General features: G+C 36.8%; 1 protein-coding gene across 1 annotated transcript; it reads right to left on the reverse strand.

Moving 5' to 3' along the window:
* Window positions 1–315: 315 nt before the first annotated feature.
* SLC5A7 (solute carrier family 5 member 7) lies at window positions 316–23,594 on the reverse strand. The gene is made up of 8 exons (XM_037807002.1): window positions 23,417–23,594; window positions 19,014–19,127; window positions 18,075–18,230; window positions 12,340–12,488; window positions 10,290–10,433; window positions 7,010–7,163; window positions 4,745–4,962; window positions 316–945 (listed from the first exon to the last, which is right to left on the reverse strand). Exons 1-8 carry the CDS (start codon window positions 23,592–23,594, stop codon window positions 316–318), a joined length of 1,743 nt encoding a protein of 580 aa, XP_037662930.1.
* Window positions 23,595–25,966: the final 2,372 nt, after the last annotated feature.

Consider the following 25,966-nt stretch of genomic DNA (forward strand, 5'->3'; position numbering starts at 1 on the left):
TTATGCTCTTTCACATCTCCTTCTCTTTTTCATAATAAATATAAATACTCTGTCCTTTGAGGGGGACCTTTATTCATTCTTCAATACTTACAAAACTATCATCAAAGTTGACACTATTATTGATGAGAAATAAAGCTGCTGTTCTCAGAGGTGTTTCCTTCTAGCTTGGCTTGTATTTGTGCAGTTGCACTTTATGCAAATTATTGTCCTCCTGATCATTGTTTATATTTTTAATACACCGCAAACTATCTTTCCAGGAGTACCCTAGGTTAGTTAATGCTCTGTTTGAGAAAGCAGTATTTTATTTAGATGGGGTCATTGTAAATTATCTTCAGTCCCAGACCCTTCAGGACTGGAGTCAATGTCAAGTAAGGCCTCTTTATTGGTGAAAGTTGAGCTGAGAGTTATGCTCTGTCGAGGCTTCACAGGTGCAAGTTCATCTAGTTTGATATTTTCATTTGTGACCAGAATTGTCTTATCCATGTTTTCTTCACTGTGCCTTGCAACAACAGCATCGAATAAATCTAATTTTGGTGGCAAGTTTCCACTTTCAAATAGGTATTTGGCTAGATAAGAGACGCAAATGTTGGTTAAGAATGAAGTAAGCATTGCAAGTGTTTTAAATGGGAATCTCTGATTATATATAGCATTCTTATCAAGGTAATAACCAGGGTAAAAGATTAAGGGCTGCAGGTATAGATATGGCTCTCCTCCAGTTATTCTCAGGAAAAGGCCAGAAACATAACCTGCTATGGCCCCATATGTGTTGGTTCCCTTGATAAAGAGCACACAGAGTAGCTGGGGGAAGATGATGATATACACGAGGTCTGAGCTGAGATACCAGAGCCCATACACTGTCTTTGTTAGCAGGGCCATGGCTGTCGCAGATGCTCCGAAGACAAACACAGTGATTCGCATGACCCAAACGATTTCCTTGTCTGATGCCTGTAAGAAACACCACAGCGTCAACTTTCATGCAAGGTGTTGGTTCCTTTAGGCAAGGAATGAAATACATTTAAAATTGGCCTATGAGACTAATGAGTGATTATAGCTAGGTTGCAGGATATTAGTTTAATATACAAAAGTCAATTGCTTTCCAATATACCAGCAATGAACAATTGCAATTTGCAATTAAGAACACAATGACATTCACATTAGCACCTTAAAAATCAAGTACTTAGGAATAAATCTAACAAAATATGTGCAAGATCTATATGAGGAAAATTAAATATCTCCAAAGAAAGAAATCAAATCAGAGCTCATGGATAGCTTAATGGATAGGAAGACTCAATGTTGTCAAGATGACAGTTCTTCCCAAATTAATCTACAGATACTACACAATCACAATCTAAATCCCAGCAAGTTATTCTGTGGATATCAACAACCGACTCTAAAGTTTAATGGAAAGGAAAAGATCCAGAACAGCCAACAAATACTAAAGAAGAAGAACAAGTTTGGGGTTTGACACTACCCATCTTTAAGACTAACCATAAAGCTACATTAATCAAGACAGCTTGGTATTGGCAAAAAATAGACAAATAGATCAATGGAAGAGAACAGAGAGCCCAGAAATAGACTCACATAAATACAATCAACTGATCTTTGTAAAAGGAGCAAAGGCAATTCAATGGAGAAAGGGTAATTGTTTCAACAAATGACACTGGAGCAACTGGGCCTAAATTAAAATCAATTGAGACACTGACCTTATACCTTTCACAAAAAACTCAAAATGGATCATAGTTCCAAATATAAAATGCAAAATATAAAATTTCTAGAAGATAACTGGAGAAAATCTAGAAATCTGTGGGTTTGGCAACAAGCTTTTAGATACAACGCCAAAAGCATGATGCATGAAAATTAAAATGTGATACACTGGACTTCATTAAAATTAAAATTTTCTGCTCTGTAAAGGGCACTGTCAAGAGAAGAAAAGACATGTCACAGACTGGAAGAGAATATTTGCAAAAAACATATCCAGAAAAGAACTGTATCCAAAATATACAAAGAGTTCTTAAAATTCAACAATAAGAAAACAAACAACCCAATTAAAAATGGGCAAATGAGCATACAGAACAATGCTTACAACCAAACAGCATCAGAGAATTGGAAATTAAAACAGCAAGGAGATGCCACTACGTACCCATTAGAATGGCTACAATCCAAACACACTGACAACACCAAAAGCTGGCAAGAATGTGGAACAAAAGGAACTCTCATTCACTGCTGGTGGGAATGCAAAATGGTAAATAGTTTGGTAGTTTCCTACAAAGCTAAATCTGGTCCTATATAATCACATTCATAACAATCACATTCCTAAGTATTTTTCCAAGTGAGTTGAAAACTTATGTCCACAAAAAAGTCTGCATGCAAATATTTATAGCAGCTTTATTCATAATAGCCATACACTGGAAGCAACTAAGATGCCCTTCAAAGTTGAATGGATTAATGAACTGCTGTATATATATATATACAATAGAGTATTACTCAATGTTAAAAATGGAGTATTACTCAGTTTTTTTTTTTGGCATTAAAAAGAAATGAGCTACTTGGCAGGTGGACTTGCTGCCCTTCCCACTATGTGGAACATGACTCCCAGGGGTGTAAATCTCCCTGGCAATGTGGGACATGACTTCCGGGGATGAGTCTGGACCCAGCATCATGGAATTGAGAAAGCCTTCTTGACCAAAAGGGGGAAGAGAAATGAAACAAAGTCCAGTTTCAGTGGCTGAGAGAGTTCAAATGGAGTCAAGAGGTCATTATGGAGCTTATTCTTATACATTATATAGATATCCCTTTTTAGTTTTTAGTGTATTAGAATAGCTAGAAGGAAATACCTGAAACTATCAAACTGCAACCCAGTAGCTTTGCTTCTTGAAGATGAGTTTATAACTATATAGCTCATACGGTGTGACCCTGGGATTGTGAAAACCCTGTGGCTCACACTCCCTTTATCTGGTGTATGGACACATAAGCAGAAAAATGGGGACAAAAAAGTATATGAATAATGGGGGGATTTGGAGGGGATGGGTTGTTTTGTTTTGTTTTTTTATTTTTATTTTTATTTTTATTTTTTGGACGGGTAATGAAAATGTTCAAAAATTGTGATGAATGCACAACTATATGATGACACTGTGAACAACTGATTGTATACTTTGGATGACTGTATGGTATGTGACTATATCTCAATGACATTTCAGGAAAAAAAGAGAAATTAGCTATCAAGCTATAAAGAGCTACAGAGAAATCTTAAATGCACATTGCTAAGTAAAAAAGCCATCTGGAAAGGGTACATACTGTATGATTCTAACTATATGACATTATGGAAGAGACAAAATTATAGAGATAGTAAAAAGATCAGTGGTTGTCTGGAGTTCATTGGGTAGAAGGGAGGGATGCAAGGGGGGAACACAGGCCATTTTTAGGGCAGCGAAACTATTCTATATGATACTGTAATGGTGGATACATAACATTATGCATTTGTCAAAACTCAAAGATTGTACAACACAAAGGATGAACCCTAATGTAAATTATGTAGCTTAGTTAAAAATAATGTATCAATATTGGTTCATCAATTTTAGCAAATGTACCACACTAATGCAGATGTTAATAACAGGGGAAACTGTGAGAAGGGGAATGAAGAGGAATATGGAAACTCTCTGCACTTTCTTCACAATTTTCTGTAAACCTAAAACTACTCTAGAAATTAAGTTTATTAATTTTTTTAAAATTACAAAAAAGAAAAGAAAAGAAAGTTGGCCTTAAAATTTCCCTGGTTCAAATGGCTTCATCTATGGGCAAAACCATCCTAAACTACAGTAATCAAATCAAGCAATCTTGGTGACCTTCCAGATGGGCCTTCAGGAAGATTTCATGTGTACCATATGGATGAACCATGGACCAACTGAACCTTCCCCTGCATGCACAAGTGGAGATGAGAGAAGAGGTAACATCATGTCCTAGAGGAATAATAAAGCAAGGGAAGATTTCTCTTACTTTATGTCTTAGGACATAGTTCTTATGTGACAGTGAGAAAGCATTTGCCATCCTTGTTTCCCATCTTTCTGAGAGCCCTACAATCTTTAAGACCAATCATCTTGTGATGCCCTTGCTGAGGTCTCATCCATGGAAATCTCTTTGTGTGAAACAGCTGGTGCCATGTTGCTAACCATAACTTAGAAAACCTGAGGAGGACCAAAGCTTTAGTAAAGGGAAGAAGGTGGGAAGGGGCTGGAGAATGACATGCTGTCCTGAATCCACTTGATGCAATAAACGTAATAATATTGAGAGAATGTTTTCTGACAAATGTGGACTTGGGAGTTCAAGTAAAGAACAGGACGGGTGTTACACAAATACCCAGTGAAATAACTTACTCACCAGGTCTTGCTCCCATTAGAGTTCTCAAGTTTTCTATTATATTTAATCAAACTAAAAGGTTTTCTAAGATTTTTTAGTTGTCATCATGCTTTCAACGGAATAAAAACTTTAAATCATAGCAATTTTATTGTATCTCTTGGTAAATAGTAATAATTATTTGTTTCCTTCAGTAATGACATGAATGATAACGCACATTAATAACATTCATCCATAGCATAAATAAAATTCATTGTTAGATTACTTATTTAAACTTTTATGCTTATTCAAAGCAGGATCAGATTTTGCATAGAAGATTAATAAATTTGTAATACTATATACACAATAAATATGTCAATGATAATAACTGAAAATTACCCCAAACTTGTCTTACATTTTGTCTGAATGAAAGCTGGTAGATGTTCCGAGCAAACATTGAACTTGCTGACAAGATGGAAGAGTCTGCTGAAGACATAACAGCAGCAGAAACCGCACCAAGACCAAAGTAAGAAATGTATACAGGGCAAAGATACTGCAGAACAATTGGTAAAATCATGTCTGCTTCTTGATTACCCTTGGGATCTCCAGGCTGATACGCAGTCTGGTTCCAGGCTGTTGAATAGAAACAACAAAAACAAGAACCACCAAAGAGCCATATATTCTTTGTTCACCTGAGTTTCACCCTAGTTACTAGATAGTCTTTGAGATAAATTCAGAAGCACGTGTTTTAGTCTCTTTAGGTGGGAAGTTCATATACTAGTCAAATGGAATTGTCTTTATATATCCTGGCTTCCAGTGGGCATTGGCAAGTCTCTGATCACAGCACCTAAAGAGAATATTGTGGTGAGATATAGATTCCTTTTCTGCCATGGTGGCATTACATAGTGTAGAATCACAGAAAACAAATGCCCTTAAACTGAATCATAGAGTATTTTCCTTCAATTATTTGGAAATGTAAGAGGACACTCACGTTTTCATTTGTCCATGCTTGGTTATTGACATGTAAATGGAGAAAGATATTAGTGGTTGCTGTTCTCACCCACCCACTTCCTGTACATAAACCTGGTTTCGGATCTGCTTCAGCATTATGCCCCCTCCCTCATCCCCCAACTAAAGCCTCCTTGCAAAGAATTCCACCCACTGGAAGTGGGAGGCATGCTAGATTAATGGCAGCCCTTTTTTACTGAATAAAAAATGCAGGCAAGAGACTGAAATTTTCAGGTTTTTGGATTTCTGGTATGGTGAAAGGACTTGAAACAAAGTTTGTCTTTGAATATATAGCTTCTTTACTGTTATAGTGGGAACTGAAGAATACAATGGAATCTTTAAAAGTATATTATGGTTTCTTTTTTATTTGCTGAATGTCTTTGATGTCATGATTATAGGACCTAATAAGAGTGGTTACCCATCTTCCATTGCAATTGTTCAAAGCCGCACTTAGACAAAACCAAGTTTTTACATTAACTGAGATGTTATGAGATCAGAAATGACAACCAAGGTTGTGTACCCAATCCAAGAATAGATTTTATGCTGTTTTTGTGAGTTTGTTGTCCTATGAAAACAAACAAAATAAAGGGAAACCACACACACACACTCTATAATGGCCATAAAATAATGGTCAATCTGTTTTCTGCCCATGAGATAAATGATATCTTATTCATAGGCAAACACTGCATATCACCTGTGTCAGGCATTTTTTTAAGTGTTATTTATGTTGTGGATGAAGAGCTGGGATGGAGAGTACACACTATGCACTTTAAAAAAAAAACCCAATAAATAACTCTACTAACTGAAAATCAAAGTATCCCATGTGAGCATTACCCAGGATCATCTTTATAAAACACAGCAGAATGAGAGATGAGCTTTCTTTAATCTGTTTAAATTACCACTACCTAGAGCACTGCTTTGAATTTGGGTTAATGCAATGTATTTTCAGTAAATGCTCATGTAAGTTGTATAGCATAGGGACAAAAAGGCCAGGAGTAACTAATAAATTCATCTCATTAGTGGTGAGATTTTAAAAACATTCTATATAAATGCTAGCTGTGAGATAAGCATATCATAATTTTCTTTTTACCAATTTTGAACAAGTTATTCTTTAAGTGACTTAGTTTATCTTTTACCCACTCATTTATTGATTGATTTCTTCCGGAAAGGAAACTCTTAGTTAGCAAAATATAAAAAATATAAACTAAGAATTTCAAAATCAAAGCGGTCCTTAAGTGATCACGATGATGACAAGTCATGGCTGCCCTTTTACTCACCAACGGAACGTTTTAAAAAAACACTGATGTCTGGCTCTGTTTTAGGCCAGAAATAGGATTTTCGTAAGAGGCCCCTCCCCATGTGATTTTAATGCATAACCTGGGTTGAGAATCACTGCTGACAGGGGCACATATATACAATTTATAAATATTCCTACATTGGAGGTGTGTGCTTATAAACGTTGTATTGGTAGAGTTAGTAAGTAAAGAAAATTTGGAGACAATGAACTGTAATACAATTTGTTGAGTGTTTTAACAAGGTATAGATGGGAACACAAATCAGGAACAAGAAACTATATGGTGGGGAGCGGGGAAGTGCAGAGGGAGGGCAGCTGGGTGGTAATTGTAACTAGCTGGCAACTATGGTTCAATTAATAAAGCTGCAAGAGATTTACCTGTTGATGCTCCAATGGCCCCAATAAGTATGGCAGGTAGAGCCATCACCAGGCACCCGAAAGCTGCCAGGAAAGACAGCACTTGAGCATAAGTGGCTGAGGATGAAGATAGGACCCTTTGGAAGTAGGCTTGCCATGGGATTCCACCCAGCATCTGCATAGAAACCACATGGATTCACTTCTGTATCTGAGGCAAACAGCATTATATAGATAGATAGACAGACAGATAGATATAGATATTTAAATTAGAGCTTTCCAATCACATTTAGAATAATCATTAAGTATGACTCTTAAGTATAGAAAATGGTCCCACATGCCACACGTCTTTTTTGGTATTGTTACATTATTGTCATATGTCATATGCATAATTTCCTCAAGTTCTTTTCATTTGTAATTGCGTAGGATAATCCATTCCTTTCCTTAATTTACCTACTTGAAGTTGCATTAAAAGTATCCAGAAACCTTCGATTTGTTCTCCTCTGGAGATTTTAACCATCCTAACATATTCTTAAAAGATAATTAAGATTCTGAAAGTCTGAAGTTTCATTTGGGTCAAAACAAGTTAGTAAATATTTATGGATTTCAATCATTCCCCAGACAATATTGTGGCTTTCAGGACACAAAGACAAATAAGGCCTGGTTCTTGCCCAGGAGCTCACTGTCTAACGGAAATGTCAGTGCATTACAGTGTTTTCCAGAGTGGAGTGTGCAAAGTTCTCCAGACAATATGTTGTGGCATTAGAAGAAAATATTAGAACTTCTATTTATATTCATTTTTAGCTCTTTCTGAAATGATATATAGTTGTTTTTATTAAATTATTTATATAACATATTGGAACAGTACATATAGGCAATTGATAAATCCATATTTCTTCATTGGGGGTGTGCTTATAGTTTTTTATTGGTGGAATGTACAATAAAAAAGCCTGGAGACATTGAACTATAATGCAATTTGCTTAGCGCTATGAAAAGGTATGTATGAAAACAAAAATGAGAAATAATTGCAGATGAGAGAGTAAGGGAAGAAAGGTGGGAGGGAGGGTAATTGCATAGTAATCAGAAAATCCTACAGAAATGACATTTGAGCCAGACCTTGAATACTGAAAGGGTGTCATTAGAAAGAGATGGTGAGAGAAAATAGACCTCAAAGAGAAACTAACATGGACAAAGAAAAAAGCTAAGCAGCTGTAGACCACTGTGTATTGTATAATTAGAGGTCAGGGTGTGTGGTAGTAGCTAGAGAGGAAGATGGAAAAATATGTTCCCCTGGATTACTGCCAAGTCCTCTGGCATAGAATTGGGGTTCAATAGATATTTATTATATAAATGAGTGAATGAATGAATGTCACATATCACAGTGTATTGAAAGTTCTTATTTAAATGCCTGTCTCTCCTAGTAGGCTCTGATTCTGAACTGTCTGGCATTGTATCACTTGCTACAAGCAGAATGTCAGTCATATTGACTCCAAAACAATTTCCTTTTTATAAAGGCCATAAATGTTCAAAAGTAAAAACAAAAAAAGTTTAAAGAAGAAATTCTAAAATATATAATTCCATTCCTCAAGTCTATGATTCTTTCCAAACTATAATTTTTTCCAAAAAAAAAAACTTTTTTTCAACCTGTAAATCAAAATATAATTAATATCTTCCATGTCAATGAACATTCATTCATAGGTAAATTCAGTAAAAATATGAATTGATCTATCATAATTTACATGTCAATCATCTTGGATGTTTAGGCCATCAGAAAATTTTGAGTAAGGTAAAATCCGACCTCCATTTACAAACGGAAGCACTTGGCACTATGGAAAATGGGTTTTAGGAATGAGAGGTGAGCAGGCTGCCTGCAGGGAGCCCCCTGAGGAGCTATTGCAAAAGACCAGGTGACGAATGTGCCCTAGGCACCATGGGGAGGTACAGGGAGGGACCTCGAGATCTTTTGAAGGTATCCTTAGCAGGGCTTGATAAGTTCTTACATATAAGGAATGTATAAGAGACAATTAAAAGGTCAGAGACCAATGGTGATACATTTCAAGGTTTCCTTCGACAACTTATTTATTCCTTTATTCATTTATTTCAACTCAACTCATTTTACAATTTGAATAATAAACATGATTTAGTCATATAATTTTCAGAGCTGGAAGAAACTAGCAATCACTCACTATAATGACTATTTTAATGGTGAGGAATTTGAGGACAAGTGTGTGTGATGTAGGGAAAATCATTGAAGCTTATGTTCTCTATTTCAAGCCCTAAATCAGACAATGATGTGATTATCAATAGATTGCTTATTTCTTCTCAGTCTCATTATCTTCTCTCTATATAAATACCTGCCATGCAGGTGAGATTACACACACATAATAGTTAATCCGTTTCTCCATTCAATTCATAGTTATAAACCATTCCAGAAAAGTGAGAGCCAATGCATTTCTTAACAAAGCCATCACTAGAAACACATTTGCTTCCAGGAAATTCTCTACTGTTCAGATTGACTTTGAGTGTGTAAATAACAAAAAGTGGTATCACAAAATATTGAGGAAACAAAAAAATTTCCTTAAAATTTGATACAAAAGGTAGCCTATTTTCTTATTTTGAAATCAAATATTGTATTACTTTTAATACATTATCCCTCTAGTAAGCAAAATCGGAAATCTGGTAGGTTCATTTGGTTTTCCGTTCTTCCCTCCATCTGCGGCATGCCCTTCTTTCTTCTGTCCCCATCAGCTCACTGCCAAGGCCTTTGCTGCAAGGCACTGTGTGTTCTCAAGGCTCTGGCCACCCAGGGCTTCTCTCTGGGCACCTTTCCTGGGTGACACCTCTCTTCCAAAATCAAAGTAATTTATCTCATACACTTAAGGCCCTATGGCATCACTAATTTGCTTACTCTGTAATTTGAGACCAAATGATTTGCTTATTTCAGTTGGCGACTTTTAATGCCGTAATCAAAAAGCAAATTAAAGACATTTAGGTGACTTGGCTGTCAGATTGAGGGCAATATTTGGGGGCTAGGGTACGGTTTTCCTTAATTTACAACTGAGATGTGGCCTATATACACACATATCACCATGGATGTTATCCTTTTAAGGTCTTAGTTCTCCAACTTTGACATTAGCCAGCTCCCAGAATCAGTAAGTGGCTCCACCCTTCCAATAGAGAGCAGTCATTTCAGAAATGGCCATGATCCTGTAGGTGAATTTTACATGTAAATATGAAAATCATAAAAATGCATTTGAATTTAGAAATGATTAGACTGAATTCCTCAGGGAAGAGCATCACTTACCAACAACAGAAAACTGTCAAGCCAAGTGTAGACTTCAAATGACTCGATGGTTCCCAGCCAGGGCTGCTGGTACTTGGCATGCACGGCAGTGAACCCAATGTCAGTAACTGCAGGATGTGACAGTGCAAAAGGGACACTGATCCACTGTAACCAAAGAGTGACATTAGAGATTGAGGCTATGATTTTCTTTTTAAAATTAGAGCAGTTGTAGGTTTACAGACAGATCCAGCAGAAAGCAGAGAGCCCCCATATATCCTGCCCTCACACACACAGTCCTCCCTAATATTAACATTTTGCATTAGTGTGGTACTTTTGTCACAATTGATGAACCAATATTATTATAGTGATATTAGTAACTGTAGATAATGGTTTACATTAGGGTCACTCTTTTTGTTGTATAGCTCTATTTTGTAAAAATATTTACTCTGGAAACATATATACACCATAAATTTTCCCATTTTACTCACTTTCAATTATTAAGTCTAGTATAAGATAGGCTTATACACCTGTTTTCTCACAGATCACACAGCTCTATAGTTCCTCTTTTTCAGTCACAGAAGGACCTGAAATCACGTTCTCTGAGGGACACCATGAAAAACTGATTTGGAAAAATTAAAAAACATAATGTCTACTTTCATACTTAATTTTTTACCATATTATGCAAACTATCGGAGCAGTCACCAGAAACCTTTATGGGAAAATATTAAAATTGGAAACATTATGTATGTTAACTTTTTAATGTTTTCTTTGAATTAGGGGATGATTTCTATTCACCAAAAGTATCTAGAAAAGATGTGATTGAGAAACTGGTGAGTGAAACATGCCTTCGAGCCTGGTAAACTAAGAGGTAGAAGAAGGAATTAAAGAAAGATGGTCTAGGTAGAATAAGGCAAATTGTGGAAGACTATACAGAGTGTGTGTGTGTATGTGTGTGTGTGTGTGTGTGCTTGGTGACAGGGTTTGCTGGCATGGGGATGGCTGAGGGGAATGGGAGAGATAAAGATCAGTATGTGGGGAGAACTTTGAATTGCAAGCAAAGGGATTTGTATTTTGTTCTGGAGGCAACTGGAAACTAGTGGAGATTCTTCTGAGTTTTAATGCCACTGATGTCAACAGTGAGTTTAGAAGAAGGGAAAGGTCAGGAAGAGCAATAAGGTGATACTGAATTAATCCAGATAAAGTTCTGAAGTTAGGCAGTGACTTTGGAAATGGAAAGATTTTGGTACTGTAAACAATAATGAAGATCAGAGTCCAACAGGAAGATGGTGGGCAGGGGGAGGGAAAACTAATAGATGAAACTGAAGTTTACAGCTTTGGAGCTAGAAGGATATTTATACAATCAACAGGATTGGAGAAGTTGAGAAGAGATAGTTTAACTTTGGTTAATTAATTATTTGTAATTTATAGCAATTTGAAGCTTAGAAAACAAATCACGTTTGGCTTTTTATACAGCAAATTTAATAAAGTCTTAGTTACCAATGGAACTTGATTCCTTATCAATTTAATTGCATTTTGTAGCTGAAAAACATTCTAATATTTATCCTATGTATCTTTTATATTTGCCCTAACATCTATATATCGGCACACCTGATTTATGCACCTATGTGTTTTAAGTTCTGGTCACATGCAAAGCAAAGAGAAATCACATATGTAACCAATACATAGATTTATCCTTGAGATTGTGTTCCTTAGGATACCAAGCTCATCGGTTACAAGAGCTGTTGTTGCCAAACTAACTTCACCTCCTATGTTCTGAATAGAGATTTACTGTATTCTCTGGTGGTTTTTTTTGGAGTTATTATTATGGTAAGGAAAATTCAGAATTTCAGTCCTGTCCACTTGATTTTGGCAATTTAAAAAAAATTAAAAGTGTAAGTCCCTTATATTGTCAAAATAAATTCATAGAGAAATTAGAAATTTCAAATAGTCATGTTATTATGTATTACCTATGAAGAAAAAAAAAATTCTCCTATTTTTTTCTGAGTTAGTATAAAATAGCATATTTGCTTTTATAAAACAAAGAAAGAATATCATGGATGAGCTCACTTACCAGTCCTATGAAAATGCAAAAGAGTTGAACAACATCTGTGTAGGCCACCGAGTAGAGTCCACCCACCAGGGTGTACAGAGTGGCAACGAGCGCAGAGACGATGACAGAAGCTTGCACGTTGACATCAGTGATCACACTGATCGTGGTCCCTGAGAAAAGCAAAATACATCAAGAGACCACTGTGGTCAGGGTTTTCTAAGAGATTCCCGTTCAAGGATATACTAAAAGTTCAGTGACAGCAGGTTATTTATTTTTCCCTGTGTCATATGACATGTATTAGCTGGATGATGACATCAAAAATGAATTTTCATATTCAAATTTAAACATTTTTATATCTCAGTAAATTGAATATGCAAATATGTATATATATATATATGTACATATTAAAATACTCTTGCTTTCTGAAATTAGTGCTTTGCTCAGTATTTTCATGATGGACACCTGGAATTCATTATATGGTTACATAATACCAGGGAATACTGATAAATTTAATTGCACTGTAAGAACTTGCAATAATTTCACCATCTGAGACTCTGACTTAATTAAATATATGCAATATATTTACTCACATCCATGGAACAGCAGTCCTTTATAATCAGCCTGACTATCCATTTCCACATTTTACAATTAATGTTCATTTGCTATTTTGCATTTACTCTGTCCCTTGCTAACTCTGACAGTTGACAAATTGTACAAGATACCTAGGTTTGAGACTAATTTATAGGAGGAAATAAAAAAAAAAGGAATTTTGTACCTATCAACTTTCTCTCTCTCTCTCTCTCTCAAATTTGTGACAGATCACCCTTAGTTTACTTAATTGGTGGAATATATCAGGACTGCTCATAGGACATCAGTATATTGAAGAGGCCTAGATTTGAATACCACATATTTAAGTAATCATCAAAATTTTAAACCTATTTTAGAAATCAAATTTATATTTTTTACTTTATAACTTTGCTTATTGTGTTTGTTGGTCCTTATATTGCCAAAGAGAATATTATGTTATGGGCAGTTTGGTCCTTGGTGTGACGATTCAGATTTCACTTGCTGCTACTATAAACCCTTTCTCCATCATTCTTAAAAGCTGTATTATTTATATTTTGTATTATTAAACTCAGCAATGATGTGAATGCTAACATATGTGTAACAAATTTGTGATTTTTGTGTCATCAAACTGCAGCCTCCTCCACTGCCAATCCTCAGTTGGCATGCTAATAATGTACACAACCCATAAGAGATGAAAATTTCTTATCTCAGATAGCAATATAAGATATTTTGATCTGAGAGAGCAATATGGAATTTTTTTCAAGAAATGTTTTTTTAGTTCTTTGCTTTGGTATTAGATTGAATTCCTTTATTGAGTAAAAAACAATTTAAAGAAAAACTTAGTAAGGAGTTGGAGAATGAGTACAGGGAAAAAGGTCAATTATTTATAAGTGACTTTGGATAACTGCCTGAGTTGATGTTATATAGGTATTTAATAGATTATTTTTTACCAAAATTATTGACTTCATGTTAAAATTTTACTTGCAACACTTCTCTGAGTGTTTTCCACTTTAATAACAATTCTAAACCATATCCCACAAATTATGGAAAGTTCAATTGTTGCCACACCCTCTTTGAATAATATGTAATCTTCCACACATTACTTAAAAAATCTATTAATTCTGGACTTTTAAAGGGTAAGAAGGCTTTATGGTGTAGAAGAAAGATCGCTGTACTGACTTTAAATATTTGTGGTCATAAAACTCTGCCATTTTGTGGAAACTCAGTGATTTTAGAAAGTTCTCCCTCCTATCCCTCATCTGTCATGGGGATATTGTGAGAATCCAATGAGATGACAGAAAACTCTCTAAAAACTCAAACATGTTATGGCAAATATAAAATATTAATATCACTATTAAGGTTAGAATGAATTTTTCCTTGAAGTATTTCTGTGTATAATTTGATCAAGTGTAGTGAGTAAAATCAAAGTTATATTTCCAGATCTTCTATGAAATATTTGTTTGCTTATCCAGCCATAAAAAGAAATATACTGTAAAAGAGTTATAAGGTATACAAAGTTCACTGAATTTGGACTGCTAGAATAGTAAATAAACATTTCTATAAAAAGTTTTAATGTCATTTATATCAAGAAGATAACCTGAGACTCTCCTTTGCTTTAGTGGAGTAAGCCTTGCAGAAATACAGTAAGGTAGTAATGAATCTTATACTATTCAATACTCAAGTGTCCCAAGTTATTTCTAATAAACAATAACTATGAATTATGGTGAGCTTTCATTTTTGAAGAAAATATAGATGGTAACTTCAAAATACACACACATTCTCTTTTTACCAGAGCATAGATTTTAAGCAATAACAGTAATATTTTCATATATGTTGCGTGATATATGTGAGTAGGTGTGTGTATAGGGAGAAATTAATGTGTTTTACATGTATAAAAATTAAAATACACAAACATAGACAAATACATATAAAATGACTAATTGCAACAGAGTTCAGAGTTTAGTTGTTAAGTTTTATATTTCCAGAATACTTTAGAAACATTAGTTTATTAATTCTATTTTCCTTTCAGAGTTCTGTTACATAAACTGATCTTTATTCACTGAGAGTGAACATTTTGTATTTTCTGTTAGATAGCCGGCCTACTCTTTTCTTGATACCTCAGCAGGTAGTTTGTTCTTAAAACCAAAGTTTTCTGGTGTTGAAATTAGTGGCAAATAAACTCCCACTGATTCTTAGCTAATGAGAGCAAGGTGGGAAGTGTATTTTTACACATAATTTCATTAGAATATTAAGAGCAATGGTAGTTGATGAGTATTATTATATAGCTCCAGGAAAGTGTGGCATTTTACACTGAGTTATTACAGTATTTTATAACTATTAACTTCTTTTATTTCCCACACCCAAGCCATTCCCTCAATTTACAGTTTGAGATCAAGAAAATAATGTACAATTATCTTGGAGGTTTGTCAGGGCAGAGGGTGGGGACAGAAAGGTAGTATAAAATAATATCTGGCATTACAGAGGCCAGTTCTGACAATAATATTGAAGCCAGAAGATGAGTTTGTAGTCCAGAATACATAACATAAAAGGAGACTCATTTTATCTTACTTTTGTCTGACCACATAAGTTCTGGCTATAGATTTAAGCCTTTTATTTCCATTTGTAAGAAAAGATGGGGAATAATATTTACATGAATGTCTGAGTGCCAAAACATAGACATAGCTCACTGAGAAAGGCTGTGGAACTTCCAACTCTGCTGATCTTCAAGAAGGAACTCAAAACTCAGTAGGATGGCTCATATTCCCCTTGATCAAAAGGTAGGGTATTGAGCCCAAAGATCTCTCAGGATTCCACTAAGATCTTTTATTTCCTAAATCTTACAAGTGGTCTGAGAATCCGAGGGTTTTCCTTAGCATTAATTTATCTTGGTAGCAAGTTAAATCCTTTAGGGTCTAAATTCATTCTCTAGATCCTTAAGCATGCCCACAGCCCAATAATTTATAATGTAAAGGGATTGCACTGAGGAGAAGGGAAGCATTCTTTTTAAGATAGTATAGCTATAAATGACTTATTTATTTATTCATTTGTGGTAGGGTTAAACTGTTGACAAGACACAAGTCTTGTCTCCTAGAAGTTAATAATCCATTTTGTAGACTTGGAAATTGGGCATGAAATACATAAATAAGCAAATAACCATACAGAGTGATAAGTCCTATGAAAAGAAAATATCAGATGCTTAAGGAAGCCCATAGTAAAGGCACATAGCAACTTCAGTGATGACTGCCCTGCAAAAGTGAAATCTGTGAGACGATCTGAAGGACCCTTAGTGATTATCCAGGTGGATGGTAAGAAAGGAAAGGGGAAATGAGTGCAAAGCAAAGGGAACCTGGGCTTGCAAAATGTTAGAGGCAAGAGAGGGGAACTATGGTTCTGGAAGATGGAGTGCGGCAGGTAGGAGAGGAGTGAATGATGGGAAGAGGTAATCAGGATCTAGGTCCTAAAGGGCCTTATGAGCCCTGTTAAAAAGTTTGGTTTAGCAGGAAACACACATGATCAGATTTGCATTGTAGAAAGATGAGCCTGGCTATCAGGTAGAGAGGCTGGGAGGAGGTCAGAACATCCAACAGGGACGTTGTTGCCTTAGTCTAGGTGAGGAGGCTGGGAGTGGCCTAGCCTGATGTAGAGCAGTGGGAAAGCAGGGGCAGAGAAGGTGGCAGGGATGGACCAGAGAGGAGTGATGGAGGAGCTGATGGGCAATGAGTGCTCAAGGATGGAGCCCAGAGCTTAGCAGAGTAACCAGCAGGATGCAGGTGGATCAAAGAGAGGTGAGGCAGTGCATACCCCCACAGGGTGGGATCTACATCTCCAACCACCTCAAGAGCCTCAGTCTTCAGATGTTCTCAACTGGCCACAAAAGGTGTACCTCTAAATTTGCACCTCTAATATTAAATTGGAGGTAAAGAGAACTTCAGAGATGGGGGAAGGCCTTGAAATCCTTTTCTACCATACTTAATTTTCCCATTTATAAGCCATAGCATTGTGCTTTTAAAATATAAGTTTATTGAAATATTTCATGGTTTGATGTTTTGTCTGTGGCTTGCACTGTTTACCCATTCTGTCAGTAGTGGTTCGTCGAAATCTCGTTTCTCTGGGAATGTTATTTCCTGTTGGGATTGATACTTGGCTTTATATTTGTTTCTAATCCAGCACATTTTATTTAAAAGACCAATATCTTTGGAAATATTAATGCTTTAAAAATGCATGCAATACCTTTCTTTGAGGAGTTCAGATCGTTTTTGCATGTTTTTATATTAACACAGTAGCTATTAGGAAAAGCAGTGGGAAATAAAAAGTTCTTGGTTCACAGAAAGGAGACTTATTATTGGAAGAAGGTAAGCTCTACCCATTGATTTGCAATTTATTCAACACCAAGAATAGATTAGTATCTTCCATGACCCCTGGCTCATGGACCCTTGTTTTGAAAAATTATTTAAAATAATCTGCACTTTTTAGTTATGCTTAATTAATGAATGCTTTGTTCAAAATCACATATGCCTTTCAAAAGCAACCTTTGATCATTATAAGATAACCTATGGTTATCTCTCCAATGACACAATTCAGGCCCCAAACAAATGCAATTGAGATTGTATTTAACCTTTTTAGCCATATGGCAGTTAAATGTAAAATTTCTGTTATAGCTTTTATGAGCATAAAAATGTCTCAGTCACCTGATGGAGACTTTCTCCTTGATGCAATGAGAATAACAGAGTACTGAAAGGGGAACCACTTTCTTTGGGTAAAAGCCACTGCTATGAGTGTTCAGGTGATCCCTAAAACATCCTGCTTTAACAATGGTATGTGTTCTGCACCTTGGGAAACAGGTATGGAGGTTAACTGGGCCCCATCTGGTTTCAAATCCTGGCTCTGCCACTTACGAGCAGAGATCTGAGCATGTTAGTTCTCCTCTTTAAGCCAGGGTTTTCTTGTCTCTCTAAAATGGGTAACAATACAGTATACCTCATGGAATTATTAAGAGTATGAAAGAAACTAATATATTTGAGGTGCTTAACACAGTTCTTGAAACAGAATAGGGTTCAAAAAAAAAAAAAAGGTTTGGTATAGGTTTTAAGAAAAAAACTCTAAGAAGGTAAAGCTGAAGAAAGTAAAGTTGTGCATCTGATATTCAGTCAACTAGAGACGTGCAGCAAGAGCGTTTCGTTGGTCCTTACCTAAGGCTGAGAAAATGGCTGCAGCCCAGAACATTTCCCCCATCAGGGCAGGGATGAACAGGAGGCCACCCATGCGTTTTCCATAGATCTGCTGAAATGGGTCCAACATTGTCACATATCCCTTGGAACGCATGGGCTTTGCAAAGAACAGGCCACCTGAAAAATTAAACGTGCTTATAAGAAAAATTTTAAAACCATAGTCTAATAGTTTTTTGTTACTTTATTCTATGCTATACTTTCTCAAGGGAAATGAATTTTTGGAACACCTCTAGATGTTGAGGAACCAATCTGAAATATTCTGTGAATAGAGTACCAGTAAATATTTAGCAACAAAAATAAATGTCTTGATAGAGTTAAAAGTGTATGCATCTGAAGGACAGTTGGATGGCACACCTGAGGCATGTGAATTGAAAATGCTTGACCATGCACAGTGCTCACTAAAATGCCTTGATGCATTCATATGACCCAGCATAGTATTTAGACATTTCGAATAAGCATAGAATCCAATAAAAGTATTTTGAGTGCAAAAATAAAATAAAAGAGAAGGAATTCTCTATCTGTTATATAATATTGACCCTTTATTAGTTTTCTTTAGAAAAAGGAAATTCGGGAACAATTCAAGTTGATTCATTTTTAATGACATATCCACACTATTTTTGAAAGAAGTAAAAATCACTATGCTAAGAAATTCATTGTTGTAATAGCCATATGATCAAGGGAATTTTTTTTTTTTTTGTATTCCACAATCAAGAGATCATATAAACCAAGCATTAGTGTTCTGCTACTTACCAATTACTGGCAATAGTTACTTAAAAATTCCTGGTAACATTTTTCCCACAATAGTTATTCACATTGCTTGACTTTTTTTTCCCTTGTAATTTGTACACTCATTCTTTATGCTTTACCAAATGAGTCACTGACATCTGAAGTTTCACTTACCTAAAATCAGACTAAGAGAATATCCAATTGGTGCCTGAGCCCAAGCTAGACCATAATCTGGTACATATACTGCTTCAGCTGTCCCATTGATATAACCTCCTCCAACCCAGGTGGCTGAAATAGAATGAAAAGTGAGGGAATGACACGCTCTTACCCATTCCATCCTAGACCTGCCCTGTCCACTGCATTAGCTACTAGCTTCATGTAGCTATGGAGAGCACTTGACATACGGTCAGTCCAAGTTGAACAGTTCTGAAAGTATGAAATACATACTGGATTTTAAAGACTTAATATGGAAAAATATCTTAATAAGTTTTCATGTTGATTACACTTTGAAATGAAAATGTTTTGAATATATTGTGTTAAATAAAGTACATTATTATCATCAATTCACCTATTTTTATGTTTTTTTTAAACTGTCTTGTAGAAAATTTAACAATTATATTTATGATTCACATTTTATTTCCATTGGAGAGTGCTGCCCTAGATATTTTCTAAATGCATGCAGTAATCAACACTTTTTAATGATATTATTATGCATCATAAAATTTGAGATAATATATACTATTATTCTTTCCATTCTCAATAACTCTAAAACTTTACTTCCAAGCCCCGGTAACAGTCAATGTCTTATTTTCAAGCCCGTTCTGCTTTAATTATACTGATCTCTTCACACTGTTAATGACTGTTATCCTAAAAGAGTGGAGTGTGTGTGTGTGCACGTGTACACGTGTGTGCTTTTCATCCATGGCATCTTTTCTTAAGCACTCTGGAGACACATGACTCTGGCAAATGTGGTCTGCATCGCAAGTAGGTTGTACTTAGTACCTCAAATTTTGGGGAGCATGAAAGAGGGGGATAGATGACAATTCTACCCCAAGGTGTCCTAAGGTTAGTTTAAATTAGCTTTCCCTCTCTCTTCCCAACTACCCAACATATATGTAGGACTTTGACTAGCACTCAAAATAATTAAAATATTGACTGTGTACCCATTTGCAATTCTTTATTCTAATCTGGATCTTTTGGTAAGATATGATATATTTCATAGGAAATAAGAACTATGTCTTCTTCAGATATTAATAAGTAAAAATTTTATAGCACAATAGCATGAAGGAGTGAGGTCAGGAACAAAGAAGCCAAAGAAAACACATTTTGGTTAAACAAGTTTGGGCCAAGAACGATGGACAAATGCTAACATTTTCTCTAAGAAGACAATAAAATATCTGATCCTTGCTAAAAAACTAAGGTCAACTGAACACTTAGAACTTTACAATTTATATCTTTTTTAAGACTGCAGTCAAATATTCGAAATGATCACTTGGTAGAATTTTTGTACAGTTATGAGGGGTGTAGACTGGTAACTACCTTGATTACCAGACATGATGCTGAAACAAGAGTATATCATTCCACTGGACATAAAATTTGACTCTGAAGAAATCTCTAAAATCTCAAAGTCAGATATAAATCAGTGAAAGAAATAATACATATATGAAACTATCTTAAGAGAAGCATTTCTGCCTACAAAAAGCACAGAAGAGATAGAGTGTCTGTAGGTTAATACTGTTTTCTCAAAAGGTTATCATGAAAATACCTTACTGCAAAGGAATTTTAAGTGCATTTAAATAGAAAATTTTATGTACTAAAATCCTGAAGTGGACGCATTTGTATTTAGCATTATGCCACTTCCATCTTCACGGTAACTTTTAAATAGACTGCTGACAAACAACAAATGCTATTATTTGTTTTCTCATTCTAAGTCCTGCTGAAATTTCAGATACATCCCTAGATTTGAAAAGGCTTATGGATTTCCTTCTTTAAAAAAGGAGTTTTGACTGGGTTTGAAACTAGGATCTGAAGAAATAAATTCTTACAGGCACAAAACCTGAGTCTATTTTCCTGGCTAGGCAACTGAATCTGCTAACACACCAGCAGTGATTCATTGCACAAAGTAAATGGTCTGCTGGTCGCACAAGCACAAAGCTTATTAGTGATCATTTTTCATTTTGTAGATCTCCTGTCCCTTGTCCAAAAAGAAAATTGATGCCAGAATGATTGCAACTATTATATATAGAAGTATAGACTTGGTCACTTATTTTGATTAAACAAAGTCTCTCAGTTTATATCAATTCTGTTCTTTCTATGCCACAATTTGTTCTGCATGTTTGTATAATTTGTGTCAGATTTATGAGAGGGAACAAGAACTCTTTTAAACTGTATGCATTTTTAAAGTATCAACATTTCCAACCTTTCTTATATATCATTATATATCAAATAAGTATATGTCAATGAATTTGACAAAGTATACAGAATCTGATTCAGAATTTACATGAATTATGATATTCACCAAGGTTTTTTTGTTTTCTGAGAAAAAAGAAACTTTAAAATTGAGGTAGACCATAAACTATAAAATATATAGTATTATGAGTCACATATTTTCTATAGACTTTAATAGCCTATTAACTTGGAAACAATCACTCTAAATAGTGACAGCTCAAATTATGAAGTAATATTCTTATGGATACATTAAATATAATATTGAAATAGTTTAATAGAACATCATGGTTATTTACAAGGAACAAAATGCTTACATATGCAGCCACTTATTTATTCCTTTAATAGTTCTTTGAGTTAAATCAACAGCTATTTTTGTTTTATTTTGTTTTCATTTTCTTTGTAATAGGACAAAATCTGATGGGAATATAATAACAGTGATTTAATTCCACTTTAGATACCTGTATCACATCTGATCTTTAGGGTCAAAACGAAATGCTTGTGGTCTAGCGAGTAACAGAAATGCATATTCAAAGCTGTACATACTGTTTGTCCAAAGTTGGATAACAAGAAAAAAAACACAGGAAGAACTACATCAACATTTCAATAAATTCATCTGCAGGTGGTAGGTTTATGGATGATTTTGACTTGGTTCTTTACACTTTTGCATGTTCCTAAATTTCTGTATCATGTATCTAATGTCCATCAAGAGAAAAGATAAATGTTAGAACATAGTTTATGCAATGCAATTTGTTCTATATTTGTGTGTATAAAGAAAAAAAATGTGAAGCAGAGGATAGAGAAAAGACCTCTTTATAAACTATGCACTTTTGTAAAGAAAAAGGTGAAACCAGTTGGAGAGTTGCATGTGGTATTTTGTGGCACAGCCCTGGGCTTGGCTGACAGAGAATCTGGGTTTGGTCCTGATTCTAGAAAGACTATTTAAACCTCTCAGCCCTGGGCTCCTCACTTAACCCCAAGGCTGTTTCACAGTGTTGTCATAAAGATAAAAAGAAACCACGTATAATTGGCAAAGAGTTAAACAAACATAAAATGTGGGGGTCTGAAATATAAAATATATCATTCATAAATTATTCATTTTATTTTTACAATATGAAACATTGTAGTTTTCAGATAGCCAAAGTCAAGGCATTTAGAACATGGATTTAGTCCTCACAGATCAGTTTGGTAAAATATTTTATATACAAGGCGAATCATTTTAAAATAGCACTTCGGGATTGAAATTAGGTATCATTTCATTTGGTTATCATCTCCAATGGGCTATATTTTCAATGGGCAGTCAGAGTTCCTGTTGCTATGGATTACATGGCTGTTGAAAAACACTGGCTATGAAATGCAATGTGTGTTGTTAGTGTGCGTATTGAACAATATTAAAGATATAATTTCAAATTGTCATTTCTCAGAATCAATTTCAATGACCAAGAACATAGAAGAGAAACACCACCACTGATGGAGAGCTACCTCCAGGGTGCTTCTAGCACAAAGATTTGGATGGGAGACAGCCTCAGATGGTGGCTGGGAGATTCTTGCTGGGACACGCCCTAGGTTTTTTTTCCTTTTATATCAAGGCTCCTGGAAGTCTGTTTTTCAGCATTGTACATTCATAAAATGTGAGGAAATTAGTTTATTAAATGGAAGAATTAGGTTTCAAAACAGGGCATCCATCACCTTGCACCCAAACTGGTTTATTCAAGTTAAAAGCTATCGCAACTTAGTATTCTTTAGCATTTACCATTTAAGACAACTAAAAGTCATGTGTGCATTAATAAACACAATGAAACACTGACTTTATCATATTAAACAGTTCTATCACTTGTAAGACTGGGTACTTTTGCACTTTCATCCACCTTTTGTTTTACTAATTCCAAATGATATTCTATTCAGTGATTTATTGTAAAATCATTTTGTTCAAGTATCATTGATTTGATCTCACTCTATTTTTAAGTTTTAAATAGATGCAAAAGTATGTTTAAAATATCTAAGTAGCAAGCGTAAAGAACCCCCAAAGGACAGAGAGCAATGTTTGCTTTGTCACTCTGAGGTGATACGCTGTACACTCGGAGACGCCAAGGAGGGGCGGGTGGTGGGGGGCAGGGGGCACTTGAACTTACCTGTCATGGTAAATCCGCCCACGAGCAAACCAATGTCTCGGCCACCAACTATTATGGCTTCGCTACGTTCTTCTGATCTGCCACTGTTTTTGGTTCTCCAGGCAGCCCATATTCCAACCAGCAATATTAGAAGGTAGAACACAATGATAGCTATCAGCCCTTCCACATGGAAAGCCATTTTTATCTCACGGTCAGGATTCTTCTGTAGTTGACTACTTCATTAAGACTTCTGAAGAAAATACATTAATACATTGCAGATCAGCCAAGAGCAATGCATACATAAGCAACCAAGAATAAATCAGCTGGCTAATGAAAGATCCCGTGCCACCTAAAGAAGAGTAAGTTGATAACACATGTTAATCTTTCACAACAAGTGTTGACTATATTATTCTATTTTGGGTCATAATTTAACATTGGAGTTTTCAAGAAATAGAAACATTTTGGAAATGCTGTTTAACAAATATAATCTTAAGCATTTTCTGTTTAATACATTCTTCAATTTAAAAGCAGTCTTAATTCAGCAACTCTGATGAGAAATCCACAAGGAGTATTTGCTCTTTGGAATAAATTATTGTTTGACCTAGAATTATTTGGCAATGTCTTAAGTGCATGGTAAAGGACTATACTGAGAAATGCAGCAAATCGAGTTCATTCATTTACTAATTTATCCATCCGTTCAAACAATTTCTAGGAGTGGTCCAAAAAGTAATCTGGCATGCAAACAGCTGAAAAAGAAAAAAAGGAAAAAGAAAAAAAACTTTAGGAAAATCCATTTCAAAGATGCCTCTGCTGAACATTTTCAACAGGTTCTTGTTTAATCTCCATTGTCCTCCATTCCTTTCAATCCCCCCACCCTTCAGTAATCTATATAATACTTGTATACAATACTTGTGTACAATAAAACGATTTTAAAATACAGAATTGCTTAATAACATGACAGAAAGTCAAGGGCATCAAAAAACAAGACTCTTAGAAGACAAATGCCAAGTTCTTACGCCTTCATCTTTTGGAATTTTTCTCTCTCTCTCCTTTTTTTTTTTTTTTCACCTCGTGACCACGGCTATTTCACGACTGTAATTCACGCAAACAAGTTTCTGGGGGAAAACTAAGATACCTGTGCGCTCAGGTGGGCAGTAAGACCTACGGCAGAAAAAGCAGCTTCCCTTGGTTTCAGCGCGAAGCAAACGAACCGCCCGCGGGGCTGGCCGGGCGGGCCCTGCCTCTCTGAGCGAGCCGCGGGGAAGCTCTCTCCCGGGTCGCTGTCGGGGTTCCCCGCAGCCGCTGGCTTTCCCTCTTTGCCTCCGTCTGCCCCATCTCCCGCGCCCGGGCTTTCCCGACGCTTTGTCTCCTGGCAGGTCGGATCACACCCGGGGAGCCACGAGTGCTGGGCAGGAGACCCGCCAGTGCCTCCCCACGAAGACGCAAAAGGGCCGCGTCCCTCCCCTCTAAAAGCGCCCAGGTCGGGCCCCCACGGCGTGCCCGAGAGCGCGGGGCTCGGGGGCCGGGTCCGCTCCTACCTGGAGCGTTCCGGGCGCGGGGAAGCGCTCCCGGGGGTCCGGCTGCTCCGCGGGGCCTCTGCGCCCGAGTGCGGGGCGGCGAGTGCAGGGGCGCGGTGGGCTGCGGGGCAGGGCAGGCTCCGGGCCGATCCTCGCCCGTGTCGCCGAGATCGTCTGAGCGCCGCCGAGTAGGTGTGGGGCTGGCGGGCGTGGCGCGCGCGGCGGCGACCGGAGTAGTAGGAAGTCCCCTTTATAAGGGCGGCGGGCGGGGGGCGATCGTCAGAGCCCCGGAGGCGGACGTCAGAGGAAAGTGGTGCTGGAGCGTGGGATGGGGACGGGGCCCGGGGCGAGGAGGGTGTGTGGGATTCGGGAGGTGAGATGCGAGCGAAGGGAATGGGGAGCCTGGGGAGCCAGGGTAGACGAATAAAGGAGGAGCCGGGGAAGGCGAGGAGGGGCTGGGCGAGGAGCGACGGTGCGCCTGGGTGCTCGTACTGCGCTGCCCGATGTCCCCGAGGGAAGCCGGGCAAATCGCTTCCACCCTCACTTTTCTCCTCCGGAAGAGGAGGCCGTGATTCCCTAAGGTCATTTGGAATTCTAACTTCTCATGACTCCGGACTGAAGCAGGAAATGGGAAGACCGGGGAGGGGGTGTGTCAGAGAAATGTGTTTTCAAATGGAGCAGCTAGGAGCTAGACGTCCTTATAAAAAGGAGAGATCTAGGGTTATGGGCTTCTCGGACTGTAGCCCAGAACTGTTTCGTGAAGTGTCGCTCTCGCTGAAAGCAGAGACGTCCTGTCCCACCGCCTGCTGTGGGCCTCCAGTTGGAGGCTCATTCTGTCCATCCCTTGGGATGGGTTTTCTGAAGAACATTTCAGGAAGGTTTTGGAAGTCGTTTTAAAATTCATGCTCTTTCCCTTTTAAGTGAAAGACTCTGGGATTTGTCCCAAACAGCAATGAGGTAATCACATAAGCCAAACAATAAGCCAACTAGGTTCCCTGCCCTCCAAAATACCCTATTCCAGGGTGATGTAAAAGAAGTTGTTATATTTGTTTTA

The sequence above is a fragment of the Choloepus didactylus genome, chromosome 17, assembly GCF_015220235.1.
Source record: "Choloepus didactylus isolate mChoDid1 chromosome 17, mChoDid1.pri, whole genome shotgun sequence".
NCBI lineage: Eukaryota > Metazoa > Chordata > Mammalia > Pilosa > Megalonychidae > Choloepus > Choloepus didactylus.